We start from the raw sequence: 18,157 nt of genomic DNA on the forward strand, positions 1-18,157 counted from the left end.
TATGCTACAATATGGATGAACCTTGAGGACATTATGCTAAAATAGATAAGCCAGTCACAAAAAGACAAATACAGTATGATTCTACTTATGTGAGATTCCTGGAGTGGTCACATTCATAGAAACAGAAAATGGAATGGTGGTTGCCAGGGGCTGGGGAGAGGGCAGAATGAGGAGTTGTTTAATAGGTATAGTATAGAGTTCTGGTTTTGTGTGATGAAAAAGTTCGGGAGGTTAGTTGCTCAAAAATATGAATATACTTAACACTGCTGAACTGTACACTTAAAATAGTTAAGATGGTCAATTTTATGCTGTATGTAGTTTGCCACAATTTTAAACGAAGGATCCACAAGTGATTAATATGCAGCAAGAGCTGAAAACTAACACTGCTTTAATGAAAAAAAAAAGGTAAATTGGCTAAATGTTAACACTGAAAAATGGACAATTTATTTAATAGTCATACTTTGCTGATTCACTTGGTAGTACCTTTGCTCTTTTATCCTTAAAGTAATAAGGTTGTCTAGGAATGTTAGATATCATCTTTCTGAAATACTCGTGAAGCTTTAAACTATTTTATTTTAGGTATAGAAATATTCACTAAAGAGTAGCATATTAACACTTGTCATTTTTCTTCCTAATATTTCGCTTTTAAAATAAATCACTTTATTTGAATTAGCCAGAAAAATTCCTTTGCCTTTCTCCCTTCACTGATTAATAATTGTAGAGGGCTTCCCTGGTGGCGCAGTGGTTGAGAGTCTGCCTGCCGATGCAGGGGACGCGGGTTCGAGCCCCGGTCCGGGAAGATCCCACATGCCGCGGAGCAGCTGGGCCCGTGAGCCATGGCCGCTGAGCCTGAGCGTCCGGAGCCTGTGCTCCGCAACGGGAGAGGCCACAACAGTGAGAGGCCCGCGTACCGCAAAAAAAAAAAAAAAAAAATGTAGAATAACTGTATACTCAGATAGTTATTCTTTAACCATCTCTTTAACATTCCCTGTTATTTCATTTTCACCAGGAATTTATAGACTTTTCCTGCTGAGACCTCAATTTGTGTCTAAGAAAGGCAGAAAGAAATTACTGTAAAAGATTGGAATAACTTAAATCATCCAAAATGGAGGCATACTAATGAAACAACTTTTAGTACTTACATAGAAAAAGGTTCGTATTTGTTTACAAATAAATTTATCATTTGGCTTTTCTTTTTTCTTTTTTTTTTTTTTCTGTCCTAGTCATGATATGCTTTAAAATATGAAATCTGCTACTCTTGAAGAAAACTTTTCTGTTCCTATAAAAACCATTTTAAAGGTGCTTTGAAAATAACTCAGTTTTTTTGTTTTTTGTTTTCTGGTTTCTTTTTTTTGTTTGTTTTTTAGGGCATGTACCTATAGACAACGTTAGAATATAAGGACTTGAAGCAGTTGAGAATGTCTCTGCCAAGTCGACAAACAGCTATTGTTAACCCTCCACCACCAGCATATATAAATACTAAGAAAAATGGGCAATTGACGAATCAACTGCAGTATCTACAAAAAGTTGTCCTGAAGGCTTTGTGGAAGCATAGTTTTTCCTGGCCTTTTCAGCAGCCTGTGGATGCTGTCAAACTAAAGTTGCCTGTGAGTGTGTCTTATAGTTATGGTAGTTTAAAACAAGTAAAACCCTGTAAATATCCTCTGATAGAAATATTATGAAATATATCTAACTTAATAAAAAAATTATTCAGCACCACTAAAGAATATCCCAACGAGTATTTTTTCCTAAAACAAAAAACTGGTTTTTCTGAGCATTGAAATTCTCATTTTAGCAAGTTGTGGTAAATTTTAAGTATCAACATATGCTTTCTTGTTTATAGCATATGTCCCTTGACCTTTTGGTGTCAGGTTGTCATAAGTGTTCCCTTCTCCAAGAAGTCACTCTTGACACGTCCTGACAGACTTAGGTGTTTCACATACAGAATTCAACTTTAGGTCTTATATTAAGAATTTTTAGCCATCTGATAACAGAATGGTAAAGTAATTTGTAATATAACTAGTAAACTGTAGAGCTGGGATCATACTTTGGATTTGTCAGACTCCATAAATTCTAGTTTCTTTTTCTTCATGCCCTTGTTATTTTCCAGGATGGTTCTACTCTTATATTATTTTGTTATTCTTTCTTTATTGGCTTTTTTTTTTCCTTCTCTCTGAAGAAAAATGCCATGGTAATCAACTTTGTTTCTCATCACAAAAGGTTTTGGTTTCTATATTATCACTTTTAATCAGTTGCTCTCTCTAGTTACAGGTGTATAGCTTCTTAAATTTCTTTGTGAACCAATTGTTGTAGTGAATTCATTCTTACTACTAACATTTAGAATTTCTTCTTACACCATAGGATTATTATACCATTATAAAAAACCCAATGGATTTAAATACAATCCGGAAGCGCTTGGAACATAAATACTATGTGAAAGCCTCGGAATGTATAGAAGACTTCAATACAATGTTTTCAAATTGTTATTTATACAACAAGGTCTGTAAGCCTTATGCTATACTTGCTAATTCTTTTCTCTTACATACAGAGCAAAGAGATATGTATAAACAAGTGTGCTGATTTCAAATTTCAAGTCTTGATTCGGGGTACATTCCATATTTTTAAAGATAGTGTTTTTTACTTTATTTCCTAATTTTCATGTATCAATATTTGTTCATTTTGTCATATTTTTTGCTATATTTTTGTCTGAATAGCTATAATGGCTTATTATGTTTAAAAAAATAAAATACTAATGATTGCTGGTTTCTGTGAATAAAGTGTTATCTCAAAATGTTCTCTACTACACTTCTGCCATTTTGCTTAAAATATGAATGATAAGTCTTATTATACACTAATCTTGGTTAAATTTTTACAGTATGGATCTCTAGTTATAATCTAAGAAGCCAAACAAATGACATACTTGTTTTTTCTTTCAATAAATTTATTTATTTATTTATTTTTGGTTGAGTTGGGTCTTTGTTGCTGGGCGCGGGCTTTCTCTAGTTGAGGTGAGTGGGGTGCGCGGGCTTCTCATTGCCGTGGCTTCTCTTGTTGCGGAGCACGGGCTCTAGAGCGCAGGCTCAGTAGTTGTGGCACACGGGCTTAGGTTGCTCTGCGGCATGAGAGATCTTCCCAGACCAGGATTCGAACCCATGTCCCCTGCATTGGCAGGCGGATTCGTAACCACTGCACCATCAGGGAAGGCCAAATTACATACTTATAAACTTCGTACAAGTTAACTTAAAGATCAGACACATTGTGTTATATCTCAGTAGTAGTTTTGCATTTGTGTTAATGTGTTAGCCTGTATGATAATATATGTGGACATTTTGAACTTAATCTTCACTTCTGTCTTCATCCATAAAATTGGATTTGTGTATTCAATTTTCCTCCATATAGGATTCCTGTTTCCCTAAGTACTGCATCCTTTTCAAGCTGTTCTATGCTGTCTAAAAATTTTAAAACTTATATTCCATTTATTCAAAATCACTAGTGACACTGAAATGTAATAGAAATATTGGTTTAGTTTCCAAGGTAATCATCAGTGCCACCTTATATATAATGGATTTAAGACTATTAGCTAATATGAATTTTTTAAAAATCAGAGCTAATGGTATTCTGAAAGTACCACTGGAAAATTCATTTTAATTTAATAATTGTAAAGAGTCCTCTTACATTTAATTTTTTAAAACAAAATTCAGTAATTTTCCTGAACTACCTAACTTAGAAATAGGTGTCTGCTTTAGGCTTTGCTTTGTAATTTAGTTTTTTCTCAGTAGTCAAGTAAAGCAAGATGAAGACTTCTAAGCAGATAGTTAAGATTTAAAAACAGGGCCTCCCTGGTGGCGCAGTGGTTGAGAGTCCGCCTGCCGATGCTAGGGGATACGGGCGCATCCGGGGCCTGCGCATCCGGGGCCTGCGCATCCGGAGCCTGCGCTCCGCAACGGGAGGGGCCACAGCAGTGAGAGGCCCGCATACCGCAAAAAAAAAAAAAAAAAAAAAAAACTTAGCTCTACAGTGTCACTTTATTGCTTAGTTAATTGAATCACATCAAGTCAAACCATGAGGTACTTTTCACAGCCATGAACAAGTTTTGCTTTAACCTATTTGTAAGGTAGAAATTCTAATTTCTAATACCTTTTTGTATTAGTAGGATTGGTTGGATTTTAACCCTTAGTGCTCAGAATGGCATCCTCAGTCCTTTTTAGAAGTTATAGGGGTAGGATGTTAGAATTTTAAATGTGAGCTGCTATACTTAATTTAGAAGCGATACTGTTTAGTAAATACTGTCTAAGAGTACTATGGCACTGCCTTCACTAAGGTAGCCTGAATTATAGAAATTTGATACAGTGACCATACTGTGTAAACTTATGTTACATTTTATATATTTTCTAGCCTGGAGATGACATTGTTCTTATGGCACAAACTCTAGAAGAGCTGTTCAGGCAGAAATTATCTCAGATGCCACAAGAAGAGCAAGTTGTGGGTGGTAAGGAAAGAATAAAGAAAGGTAAGCAAGAAAAGGTTTATGTTCTCTTTCTTTCTCTTTTTCATATATATTTGAATGTGTGTGTAAGTATAATGACTATAATTAAATAATAAGTCCCTGGGAATTCCCTGGTGGTCCAGTGGTTAAGACTTGGCACTCTCACTGCCAAGGGCCCGGGTTCGATCCCTGGTCAGGGAACTAAGATCCTGCAAGCCATGCAGCATGGCCAAAAAAATTAATAAATAAAAATAAATAAATAAATAAATAATACCTGAAAAGAGGTAGACATCTAGAAGTCCTTTTACATCTAAAATGTCCCTTTAAACAATCTGCTAAACCTTGAGCACAAGGATGGCTATCATACAAGACTGGGAGGACTGTATAGATTATGGCCTTGGAGCAAAGTTTCCTATAGAACAGTGCCATTCACTTAGTAGGCACCAAGTAATTATAGTTGCTATTACTATTTTAGTGGATCATGTATCTGTGCTATACTAATTAAGAGGGCCAAAATTGCCAGCATTTCTCTGTGTCAGAAGATCCCGTAGCTAAGAATGAAGTGTTGCTCTTGGGTCTGAAGATTCTCTTATTCTAGATCTTAACTCAGAACTTTAGGGGGAGATGTTTTATAGCTAATAATCCTAATATTTAAATATGAAGTTATAAAATTAATCTTAAGTATTCAGATGGGTTTATTGTAGAGGTTAATCAAGATTGTCATAGGTCAAATGTTGGTTTATTTTTGGGTCACTGAACCTGTAAACCTTGGTTAAGTTCCTTAATCATTCCATGTTAGTTTCCTCATCTATAATATCTGGAAAATATTTAGCTTTCATGGTTGTAAACTTTTGTAAAGTATATGTTAAGTGGCTGGGACATATGAGACTTGTACCAATTCAGGTGATGGTTGAGGTTGTTTTATTGATAGTATGATGTACTTTTTTGCTGGTTGTTAATAGATCTTTAGGATGGGTCATGACTTATAGCTTGCTTTCCATCCATCCTGTGAGATACTCACTATTTAATAAAGTTTTTATTTTATTATTTTTGGAGAAGATTGATCGTAAGTCTGACAATTTAAGCATAGGTTTCCACAACAGGTTTAAAATAAGCCCTTGTGAGGCAAAAAACACATAGATCAGTATGTTACTTAAATTGTTAAAACAAGGTGATAATTATTGCTGACTTAAAATATTATCTCTAGCAAGGTGAAAATTACTTACCTTTAGAATGTTTTCCTTTAAAACAACACTTTAACAGTTTCTTGATGGTTAAGTTGTAGCTGCTTATTTCAGGTGCTCAGGTTATTGCTAAAAGCATAGGTTTCCCTTAGACAAAAGTTCTTTTACTTTGTTTTTCTGTCAGTACCTACTTGGATGTTTGTCCCTATAAGGCACATACTTTGGGACTACAAAAAAGTATAACCACCCTAACTCTTAGTTTAAATTTACATTTAAGTTAGAAATAAAACTTTTTAAAATAATAAGGCAATGCATTACAATAAGCGTCAGGTGAAATTACTAAGTGGTGTGTGCTATGGTTCAAGAGTGAGAAATTGACTTGCACTGGAAAAGCTGGGAAAGGCTTTAGAGGTGATAGAACTTGAGTTTGGCCTTGACAGATAGGTAGGATTTGGCTTTGGTGTGAAGGTCTAGCTTTCCAAGTAACTTTTAGTAGGAGCTTTCTACTGCCTAAGTCATGTCATGTCTTTTTTTTTTTTCTTTTTTAGTCATGTCATTTTTTATGCACAGTGGTAGGGAAACTGCCATGTGACGGTAGCTAGTCTAAATAATGTGGTTACATGTTGATACTTTATGGCAAAGAAAAAAAAATTTTAATTAGTACTTTGAATTGAATTGGTGTTGATTTACTGATTGAACAAATATTTGGGTACCTCTTATGTACCAGAACACTGTTCTGTATTCTTGGGATATATCAATGAACAAAACAAAAATTTTTGCCATCTCGGAGTTTACATTCTAGTAGTGAAAGAGAGACATACGTGATAGGTTCAAAGTAGGCCTCATTGAGAAGTTAAGATTTGAACAAAGAACATTCCAGGCAGAGGGCTCAGCTAGGGCAAAGGCCTTTTCCCTTCCATCACTTTGGGCCATTGCCTTCATTTATGACCTGGATCTTGCTTCCCTCCTTACCTTCTTAAGGATTTTATTCCTTTGGTTATCCCCTTTGTTTCATGCGTCATTAACCTTTCATTCTCTATCAGGTTAGTTTTATTATACTATAAACATGCTCTAGTATCTCATCTTTAAAACTCACCTTTTCCCTATATCCTTCCAGCCACTGTCCTGTTTTTTGCTCTCCTCTTACAAACTCATGAACTCACTTCAGTATAGGTTCTAGCCTTACTACATCACTAGAAAGGTTCTTGTCAGTAGTCTTTATGTTGCTAAATTTAAGTAATATTTTTCTGTTGTCATTTTACTTGATCCTTATCAGTTGCTTTAGAAGGCTACTGTCTCTTGAAATGCCTTTATTTCTTGGTGCACACTAGTTGTGAGGGTTTACTTCCCATTCTGTAGTCTTCTTGGCCTTATCATCCTCTTCTACTCAATCTCTAAATATTGAGGTATTTTTCAGGGCTTGATATTAGATATTTTCGTAAAGTCCATCTGTGTTCTATTAACTCCCAGATTTATAGAATTTGGAGAGTCAGGGATACTATATGTTGTATGTCAAATACGATAATGACATGGAAAAAATAAGAAAACTAAAGAGTAGTGGAATAGAGAGGGTTGCTTTATATAGGGTGGCTTGAGAATGTGACATTTGAGTAGAGCCTGAAGGGAGTGTTGAAATGAGCCATGAGGCTGTCTCCTGCCAGGCAGAGCAAATAGTCTGCTTATGGCTACCAAACTTGAGGACAGCAGGCCAGTAGTCTGGAGTGAAATAAGTGAGGGGAAGGGTGATAGAAAGTGAGGTTGGAAGCAGCGCAGAGGTAGGGGGAAAAAGTAGAGAGGTCATATGGTTCCTTACAAGCCATTGTGAGGACTTTGGCTTTTACTTGGAGAGAAGATTAGAAACCACTGGACATTGAGCAGAAGTGTCATGATCGTATTTGAATTTTAAAAGATCCCTTTGCTTGCTGTTTTGAGAATAGACTATAGGATGTAAAAAGCAGAAGGGGGCTTCCATGGTGGCGCAGTGTTTGAGAGTCCGCCTGCTGATGCGGGGGACGCGGGTTCGTGCCCCGGTCCGGGAAGATCCCACATGCTGCGGACCAGCTGGGCCCGTGAGCCATGGCCACTGAGCCTGCGCGTCCGGAGCCTGTGCTCCGCAACGGGGGAGGCCACAACAGTGAGAGGCCTGCGTACCGCAGGAAAAAAAAAAAAAAGCAGAAGGAAAGAAGGCCTTGTAGGATGCTACTGCAGTAATTCAGGGTTATTACCACCTATAATAATAGCTGGATTCTGGATAAGAAGATAGAGCAAAAAAGTTTGCTAATGGATTGGAAGTTGGGTTTGAGAGAGAGTGAAGTCACAGATGACTCCAAAGTTTTTGGCCTGGGCAATTAGAAGAATAGAGTTGCCTAGATGGAAGGATGGGCTTTTGAAATACAGTCATCCCTCAGAATCCACAAGGGACTGGCTCCAGGACCCATCCGTGGATACCAAAATCTTCGGATGCTCAAGCTCTTTATATAAAATGGCATAGTACAGTGGTCCCCCGTATCCGTGGGTTGCCTCTGAGTGTTGTATCCAAGGTTGGTTGAATCTGCAGATGTGGAACCTATGGATACTGAGTGCTGACTGTAATAGATTTCAAGGTGATGTGATCCAAATGTCTCCAGTCCTAGCACTGTCTGGGAACATATAGGGCAAAAGAGCATGCACAAATGTTCCTTTGATAAGAGAATTATGTTCACATCTGTTGTTCTGTGTTAGCCAGTGATGGACTATCTGAAACAAATGTCCTAGGATATTTATGCAGAGCATTCTGAAGACCTCACGTAGTACCATATAGTTATCACCAGGGTGTCTGAAATTTTTGCTCGGGTTTACAGCAACCTGAAGCTAAAATCACAGAGCTCTGTTAGTCTGAGTTTAAGCCAGGCGCCTTTTTGAATAAAATTGATAAACCTACCATTAATATAACAGGTTTTGAAGTCTCCAATATTATATCTAAATCAGTCTAACTGTTAGCAAGTATGTGTGGGAGGGTTTCAAAAGGGAATGAGAGTGTAAACTGTGTTTATATTTTTAAAAGCTGAACTAAATGTATTACAATAGAATGCTAAAAGAAAAATAGTTTTATGGTTTACTCAGATACTGACTCTGATTCACACTTTACTAGATACTCAACAGAATGCAGCAGTTTCTGTTAAAGAAAAACAATCCCTCAAAGCACTGGAAAAAATGCTTAAGCAGCAAGCAGTTCCTTCTGTACTTCCCAAAACATCTCTTTCTCCTTCAAACATGGCACAAAGTGCTCCACTGAACACAAAGGGCTCCCAAGTAAGTTTACTGTAGCATTAAAATGTTTCAGTGTAAGTTTGTTGTGATGTCTGTTCCTTTTTTTTTAAAACATCTTTATTGGAGTATAATTGCTTTACAATGGTGTGTTAGTTTATACCTTTTTTTAAGTTGATAAGAAAATTGATCTTCAGCATACCGCAGTCAATCTTTTTGTCTGTGTACATTTTGTGAACAGAGACCTGGGAGGCAAACCAAAGTTTAGAGATTCCTTAGGTAAAATTTGAACTGATTTAGTATCTTTGTAGTATTAATATCAGTTGTCCAACTACTTTTTTTTTCTTTTTTGGGAGATATAACTTTTATTGGCTCACAACTTGGTGGGTTGATAATTTTCTTTTTTAAACTTGTATACCCTAGCTGGTTTCAGGTATTCAGAAACTTTTTTGATATAACCATGACTTTTCCCCCCCATCTTTCATTGGTCTCAAAGGTTTGTACCAGACAGTTCTCCGGGACGTGGGAAGGAAATATCTGAACTATTTATTTTACCTATGAAAGAAAAATTAACCTTTACTAATATTTAATACATGGAAGACTTGGTGCTAAATATCATTTCCTTTTTTTAACTGATAAGGGTCATGATCAAAGTGTGAAAACTGTTGCTCTGAATGTCACCTTATATATAGTTTTCTTTTTGTTTTTAAATTGTTTTGTTTTAGGTTAAAAAGAGTGTGAAGAGGAAACCAGATACAACTCCTACAGCTTCAGTAGTTAAAGCAAGTGGTGAATCTTCCCCAACACTTACAGAAAAAAAATCAAGGAAAATGCCACTTGTAAAAGAAAATGTGCTGACGAATGTTTCGACGGATTCTCAGCAACGATATAAAGTTGTAAAGAATGTTAAAGTAACCGAACAATTAAGGCACTGTAATGAGATTCTTAAAGAAATGCTTGCAAAGAAACACATGTCATATGCATGGCCCTTTTATAATCCTGTTGACATTAATGCTTTGGGACTCCATAACTACTATGATATTGTGAAAAATCCAATGGATCTTGGAACCATCAAGGTAAATGTTGTGTTAATAGGAGGAACTTTTTTTCTTGATTATAAAAGTAATCTTGTCATCATAAATTTAAAATTCAGAAAAGGATAAAAGAAAAAATCACCAGTAGTCATACGACCTGAAGTTAATCATGGGAACATTTTAAAGTGTATCTTTTTATTTTCTTCAGTTCAAACACATTCATGGTTATTTACCACAATGTTTGAGTTACAGTATGTAATACAACTCTGTACCCTGAATTTTCACTTTGTAGATATTTTCTTGTTATATATATTTTTAATTTGCATAATTATAATACAAAAAAGGTTTTTTTGGCAAGGCATTTATGTGGTTTCTACTCCTCTCTGCATTTTTTGGTCTTCTGCCAGATTGGTAAATTTTCTTTATTGCTGATTTGGAAGCTTTAAATTATTGGAAAATTTTAATTATTTATATTCATTTTAAAGGAAACTACTAAAAGAGTAGAACTGTAGCATTTTCAAAATGATGCATTATCTCAGTGTTCCTCCTGAATGACTACTCATTGTACTCCCTGTTCTTTATTATTGTCTAGAAGTTTGGTTCTTTTAAACACAGTTTTGTTTTGTTTATTATCATCAACATTGTTTATTAACATGTTACTAATTTTTGTGCTCACCCTCATTTCTTGCTTCTTACTCTTTCCCCTCTTAGTTTTTCTTTTTGCTGAAGTGCCAACTTCAGTGGTTCTTCCATGAGCATTTATAGGTAGTAAACTTGTAATAGTCTTATCTCTGAAAGTATCTGTATTTTGTCTTTATTCTTGAATGGTTCTTTAACTGACTATGGAATTCTAGAATGACCAGTTATTTTCCCTCAGCACTAGGACAATATCCTTTGGCATTTATTGTTGCTGCTAGGAAGTCTGCTGTCAGTCTACTTGTCATCCCTTTGTAGGCAGTCTGTCTTTCCTCTTGCTCGTTGTGCATTTAATTTTATTCATCTTGATTGGAAATTAGCACTTTCAATCTGAAGCTCATGTTTTAAGTTCTTAAAAATTTTTAAGCATTATCTCTTCAAAATATGCTTTTCTACTTTCCCCTAATACTTACATGAGAGGTCATGAAACAATACCTGAAATAGGTAAACCTGAGCTGAGTCTTAAAGGATAAGTAAGACTTAGTAAGTTATAGCATCGGTCCCCAACCTTTTTGGCACCAGGGACCGGTTTCGTGGAAGACAATTTTTCCACGGACGGGTCGGTGAGGGGATGGTTCAGGCGGTAATGCGAGCGACGAGGAGGAGCAGATGAAGCTTCGCTTGCTCACCCGCCATTCACCTCCTGCTGTGTGGCCCTATTCCTAACAGGACTGGGGGTTGGGGACCCCTGAGCTATAGGACATTCCAGGCAGGGAGAGCAACTTGGAAGGCCCTCAGATCATAAAAGCATCCAGAATACAATATTTAAGCCAACATGAGACACAATATGAAGCAATGAGTAGGGGAAAATGAGACTGGATGGAAACTGGGGCTTGAACATGAAAGACCCTCATTGTAGAGGCCTAGAGCTGGCATTAAACATGAGGATTAGGTCCTCATATTTGATTCCTACAGTAACTTCTGTAGCAGCAATGTGGAGACTGGGTTATTTAGGAGGCTATTATAGAATTCCAGGGATAAGAAGATAGTGACTTTATTTAATTTAGTTCTCTGAAATCGTTCCCAGTTGCCAGTGATCTGAGTGGTAGAAAATTATGTTTCTTGTTTTAGTTATGTGTTTCTTTAATTGCAAATGATGTCTGGCATACTGTATTTATTTATTGGCCTTTTGTATTTATTCATGGATTGTCTGTTAATATACACTTGTTTTGCCCAGCAGTCTATAGGATTTTCTTGACTGCTCATTTTTCTTTTTATAGTGGCTGCCTAACTGGCTACTCTGTATCCTCACTTCTATCCACTTTATATGCAGCTACCTAAAAATGTAACCCATCCTGATATTTCTCTTCTGTTCAATTTTTAATGTCTTTTCATTCCCAGGAGAATTTTAATACAGTATAAACCTTTCATTTAGATGTCCAAGGCTCATTTAAGGAGTTTATTTATTCATTGTTTTCCTACAATCAAACTGGTCTATCCAAGATTGTCTGGAAACACTGTTTTTTTTCCTGCTTTTGTGGTTTTGTTCCTGTACTCTTCTATACTTGAAACACCCTCCTTTGTCTCTACTTGTCAAAATTCACTGGATTTTTTCAAAGTCTAAAAATACAAAACAAGCGTAGCAGAATTTTAATGTTTGTCAAATCTGGATGGTGGGTATCTGGTTTTGGTATTATCTATTATTCCTCTGTATGTTTGAATTATTTCATAATATAAACACTTAACATAGGTGCTCAAATAATTTTTGAACTGTATTATTGATGAATTCTGTAATTTTTCCTTAATTTAGGCGAAAATGGATAACCAAGAATATAAACATGCATATGAATTTGCTGCAGATGTTAGATTAATGTTCATGAATTGCTACCAATACAGTCCTCCAGATCATGAAGTAGTTACAATGGCAAGAATGCTTCAGGTGAGTTTTTACTTGTGCTCTGAAAGTGAGTTTCCTCTGAACATAGTTTAAAAATTTTAGAACCATAACTCAAGAGACAAAGAATACGCCCCCACCCCCACCAAGTAGTAAAGCATAATTTATACTCTTAAAATTGTGGGGGTTGTTTGTTTTCTGAGGCATAGCATCCATTCGTAGTAAATCTGTTAATGAAGCTGCCCTACATATAGAAAGTACTGGGGAAATAGTAGTGAAGAGAGGACAGTAGGTATCTGAGAGAGGGTTGACTGGAGTCAGTGTCCCACTGAAGGGAAGGCTCAAGGACTTTTGAGGCTAAGCCATTGGGAGGTAGTAGAATGATGCACCAGCCACAGGGCAGGAGATCTTAAAAGGACTTCCCCTATATAATCTGAGAGGTCTGTCTTACCTGGAAAAAATGGAGAAAAGTTGCTAAGGTTGGTAGGCAGGGAAGCATGAGTCTTATTATATTTCTGGTAAATCTTTTTTTCCTCCAGTTTTATAGGGGTATAATTGACACTGTATTAGTTTAAGGTATACAACATTATGATATATGTATATATTGTGAAATAAGTACCACAAGGAAAAATAGAATTCTCATCAAAATATGACACTGAGGGGCTTCCCTGGTGGCGCAGTGGTTGAGAGTCTGCCTGCCAATGCAGGGGACACGGGTTCGTGCCCCAGTCTGGGAAGATCCCACATGCCGTGGAGCGGCTGGGCCCGTGAGCCATGGCTGCTGAGCCTGTGCGTCAGGAGCCTGTGCTCCACAATGGGAGAGGCCACAGCAGTGAGAGGCCCGCGTACCGCAAAAAAAAAAAAAAACAAAAAAATGACACTGAGGGAATTCCCTGGCGGTCCAGTGGTTAGGACTCTGTGCTTTCACTGCCGAGGGGCCGAGTTCAGTCCTGCTCGGGTAACTGGGATCCAGCAAGCTGCGAGGTACAGACAGAAAAATTTTTAAAAATGACACTGTAATGTACCTTTTCTTAAAAGGTGTTATTGCTGCATTAAATCAGAAATGCAGAAGACCTTAACAGTCTGATTTTCCATTGTAGGACGTTTTCGAAATGCATTTTGCAAAGATCCCAGATGAACCTGTTGAGAGTATGCCTGTATGTTACATCAAAACAGATACCACAGAAACCCTTGGTAGAGAAAGGAGTAGTGAAGCTTCCTCTGCAGATAACTCTTCTGGTGATTCTGAAGATGAACAAGCTCAGCGTCTTGAAAAGCTTCAGGAGCAGGTAGTTGTTTATATTGATACAAAGTTTTTATATTCTTTCTATGAGCTGCTGCGGCTGCTGATCTATTATAAAATCCTATTTGTAGATTAAAAGCTGTTATATTTAGATCACGTATTAACTGTGACTTTATTTACTTATTGGCACATTTTTAATGTTTAATAGTCTTTTCCTACTCAAAAATCTATACATCTTAAAATTCTGTTATTTATATTCCTAATCACAATGAGTTGATTCTCATTGTAACAATTTATATGACATTACCTGGATAGTTTATGGATGAGATCTTTATTTAACATTTGTTACCTTTTGTGATAAAATGTTAACCTGCTTTGAGCTCAATCCTGAAAAATCAATGATTTAAGACTTAAGACTGCCTGGAAAAATTAATGATTCTTGGTCTGTTTTTAGATGAATATTTAAGTTTATGGGTTGAGTACATGGTAGTCTTTGAAATTTAACATACACCTTTCAAAATAATGAATTTGTGAAATGAAATATCAACCTGAAGGAAATGAATTTCACAAAGGATAATGTTGACTTTTGAGTGCCTTCATTTTTTTTTTACTGTCTTTAATTATTTAGAGCCATGAATGTTTAAAGAATTTTTCCTTTATTAGCTTAAAGCTGTTAATCAACAGCTACAGGTTCTGTCCCAAGTACCTTTCAATAAGCTAAAGAGAAAGAATAAGAAGTCTAAATGGGAAGAGAAAAAAGAAAAGATTGATAACAGAGATGAAAATCCAAGGAAAAAGTTTAAGCAAATAAAATTAAAGGAAAAGTCCAAGTGCAAGTAAGTATCTTTTTTTTTTTTTTGCGGTATACGGGCCTCTCACTGCTGTGGCCTCTCCCGTTGCGGAGCACAGGCTCCGGACGCGCAGGCTCAGCGGCCATGGCTCACGGGCCTAACCGCTCCGCGGCATGTGGGATCTTCCCAGACCGGGGCACGAACCCGTGTCCCCTGCATCGGCAGGCGGACTCTCAACCACTGCGCCACCAGGGAAGCCCTGCAAGTAAGTATCTTTAATGATGCCTTATTAAAATAACATTATCTAAAATACATTTGATTAAATTAAACTTTTGTTACAGTCAGCCAGAGAAGGGGAAACAACAGGTCTTCGCTGGGAAATCTGAAAATAAAGATAATGCTAAACCCATGAACTATCATGAGAAAAGACAGTTAAGCTTGGATATAAACAAACTCCCTGGAGATAAACTTGGGCAAGTCGTTCATATAATACTGTCTGGAGAGCCTTCACTGAGAAAGTCCAACCCTGATGAAATAGATATAGACTTCGAAACACTGAAAGCATCAACACTGAGAGAACTGGAAAAATATGTTGCTGCATGTCTAAGAAAAAGACCACTAAAACCTCAGGGTATGTATTTCTTTTTATTAGTAGAAATCAGTCTGGTATTTGTGTTAGTTTTTGGTTGTACTCACTCTTTTTTTTTCTCCTAAATCACACAGGTAAGATAATAATGAAGTCCAAAGAAGAACTTTATTCACAGAAAAAGCAAGAATTGGAAAAGCGGTTACAGGACATCAATAATCAGTTAAATTCTAGAAAACATCAAACAAAACGTAGGTACCTGTTTTTAAAATGTTCCTGTAACTATTTAATATCTGGCATTTAAATATATATATACATTTATTTATTTATTTTTGGCTGCATTGGGTCTTTGTTGCTGCACACAGGCTTTCTCTAGTTGCGGAGAGCGGGGGCTACTCTTCATTGCGGTGCGTTCGCTTCTCATTGCGGTGGCTTCTCTTGTTGCGGAGCACGGGCTCTAGACGCGTGGGCTTCAGAAGTTGTGGCACACTGGCTCAGTAGTTGTGGCTCGCAGGCATCAGTAGTTGTGACTCGCCGGCTCTAGAGCACAGGCTCGGTAGTTGTGGCACATGGGCTTAGGTGCTTCACAGCATGTGGGATCTTCCTGGACCAGGGCTCAAACCCGTGTCCCCTGCACTGGCAGGTGGATTCCTAACCACTGCACCAGCAAGGAAGTGCATAATGTCTGCCATTTTTAATGTCTTTTCGTATTTTGTAGCTGAGAAAACTCAATCACCCAAGGCCATTGGAAGTGGTTCCCGACTGAGTGAAAGCAGCAGCAGTAGCAGCAGCAGTAGCAGTAGCAGCAGCAGTAGCTCATCAGAGTCTGAAAGTAGTAGCAGTGACTCAGGTTCTTCAGACAGCAGTGATTCCAGTTCTTCAGACAGCAGTGATTCCGAATCAGGTTAGCTGTCCCCTTAAGTATACCTCTGCTTGTGGGAAAATATTTTTCTTGTAATATTGAGACTTATCGTTTGAAGAAATGTTTGTTACTTACCCAGAGTCTATGGTTTGGATGCCACACTTATTATTTAATTGCATGTTGACAATCTGAACTATTTTCCTTAAAAGAGATACTGTGTAAAGTGAAACTTCATATTATACGTATGTGACTTACAGGCTTGTAATGTTGAAAATAATTTACTAGAGGTGGGATAGTCTGATATATAATATCAGATCCTAATACCAAAAAACAGCACAGAATAAAATGCTGATTTTCACTTTTTAATAAAAGATTATTTGAGGACATCTTTCACTTTATTCGCTGATATATCAAATCACTCTAATGTTGCAAAGTGTGCTCTGTTGTGACAATATATTCTGAATTGAATAATCATTTTGAATTAAGAAACCAGTCATCCCGGAAAACATGTAAAGCAGATTTTTTTCACTTCAGTGTTTTCTTCACTGTCGATTATCGTCCATTTATAGAAAAATGTACTTTAAATTCAGATTCTCAGTTATGCTAAAGTACCATGTTACCTTATATAGTTTATCATCAACTATATCAAGCTTAAGGCATTCGTGTTTCCTTTGTACTCTTTCTCTGATGGTTGTGTAGTTGACAGGTAATCCCTGCCCCAGGATGCAGACTTGGCAGGGGCATTCCATCATTGTTCACCAAAAGGCATATTCAAATACAGGGCACTTCCGGGCCTAAAATTTTGCTTTATTTTAAATGAGACATTTCTTGTTTGTCATGAAATTCAGCTCTCTTTAAAACATCCCACACAGAATATTATCACATTAGGAATTCTTACCATTTGTAAGAATATCCCTCTTATTTCAGTCCGGTAGTAAGGGTCTGCTGCATTGCAGTACATTGTTTCACTTTTGGTTCTTTTTAATTTGTGGTGCTGATGTCTGCATTTTCTTTTTACATTTCTGAAGTATATAGTGGTAAACATTTTTGTTAGAATAAACAGAATTTTTACTTTTGTTGAAATTTGTCACACTAGAAAATTTTAAAATTAATTTAGGACTCAGATTATACATTATTTACTTATAGTTGACTTTTTAAGCATAAAAAAGTCCTGAAAAAACTCTAACTTGCATTTAGTATTTTATTTATTTATTTATTTATTTATTTATTTTAAATTAATTTATTTATGGCTGTGTTGGGTCTTAGTTTCTGTGCGAGGGCTTTCTCTAGTTGTGGCAAGCGGGGGCCACTCCTCATCGCGGTGTGCGGGCCTCTCACTATCGCAGCCTCTCTTGTTGCGGAGCACAAGCTCCAGATGCACAGGCTCAGTAAATGTGGCTCACGGGCCTAGTTGCTCCGCGGCATGTGGGATCTTCCCAGACCAGGGCTCGAACCCGTGTCCCTTGCATTGGCAGGCAGATTCTCAACCACTACGCCACCAGGGAAGCCCCGCATTTAGTATTTTAAATTGTGACTAGCATTTGTAATTTCATCTAATAAAGAATGTATGGCCTAATAAGTTAGAGCACTTTGTCTTTTATTTGTAGAATAAAACTCTTATTAAATTATCTAATTATATATTGACTACTGATCAATAAATACCTTGAGTATTAGCAGAAAAGTACTTCAGAGTGCTTCAATGAAGTACCTTAATTTTAATATGAATTATCAGTTTCTGATAGAATCTTCCAATATGTTGCTTGAAGGAAAGAATGTTTTTCATCTATTGTGTTCTTAAAATAGTGTAATATATATTATGTTTTCTTAACTTTCTAGAAGAATAACTCAGCCTCAGAATTCTGATTTTAAAATACTATTTAATTTTTATTTTATGACTATTTTATTTTATTTTATTTTATTCTTGTTTGATGTCATCTTTTCCAAGTAACTGGGGATGTTTTTAAAAACACTGTTAAAATCAAGGTAGCAAATTTTTATATTTCAGTCTACTTTATGGATAATGTATAGGTTTGTGACACTAAGGTCAGTTTGTCTACTAATATGATAGGATAGTATGAGTTATCATTTATCTTTGAAATTTTCATTGTTTTATGAACCAACTACATACTTCATTGGAAAAACACTGTATATGTAGGTTATAAGTTGCAAATGCAATGCTTACCTTAACGGGGAAA

The 18,157-nt window shown here is 36.6% G+C and overlaps 1 protein-coding gene and 1 non-coding gene across 2 annotated transcripts in view; both read left to right on the plus strand.

Moving 5' to 3' along the window:
• Window positions 1-1,412: 1,412 nt before the first annotated feature.
• The window catches only part of BRDT (bromodomain testis associated), a 45,687-nt gene continuing 28,942 nt past the window's right edge, over window positions 1,413-18,157 (plus strand). Inside the window, exons 1-12 of the mRNA XM_060119717.1 lie at window positions 1,413-1,607; window positions 2,362-2,499; window positions 4,396-4,510; window positions 8,801-8,961; window positions 9,642-9,992; window positions 12,397-12,525; window positions 13,581-13,769; window positions 14,387-14,559; window positions 14,856-15,145; window positions 15,238-15,351; window positions 15,819-15,911; window positions 15,960-16,004. Of these exons, the coding sequence (XP_059975700.1) occupies window positions 1,419-1,607; window positions 2,362-2,499; window positions 4,396-4,510; window positions 8,801-8,961; window positions 9,642-9,992; window positions 12,397-12,525; window positions 13,581-13,769; window positions 14,387-14,559; window positions 14,856-15,145; window positions 15,238-15,351; window positions 15,819-15,911; window positions 15,960-16,004 (1,987 nt within the window). The 5' untranslated portion in view covers window positions 1,413-1,418. The remainder of the gene's footprint in view (window positions 1,608-2,361; window positions 2,500-4,395; window positions 4,511-8,800; window positions 8,962-9,641; window positions 9,993-12,396; window positions 12,526-13,580; window positions 13,770-14,386; window positions 14,560-14,855; window positions 15,146-15,237; window positions 15,352-15,818; window positions 15,912-15,959; window positions 16,005-18,157) is intronic.
• On the plus strand, window positions 4,615-4,687 carry TRNAE-CUC (transfer RNA glutamic acid (anticodon CUC)). The gene has a single exon. It is a non-coding gene; the product is annotated as a tRNA-Glu (tRNA).

This window comes from Mesoplodon densirostris, chromosome 2, assembly GCF_025265405.1.
Source record: "Mesoplodon densirostris isolate mMesDen1 chromosome 2, mMesDen1 primary haplotype, whole genome shotgun sequence".
NCBI classification, from domain to species: domain Eukaryota; kingdom Metazoa; phylum Chordata; class Mammalia; order Artiodactyla; family Ziphiidae; genus Mesoplodon; species Mesoplodon densirostris.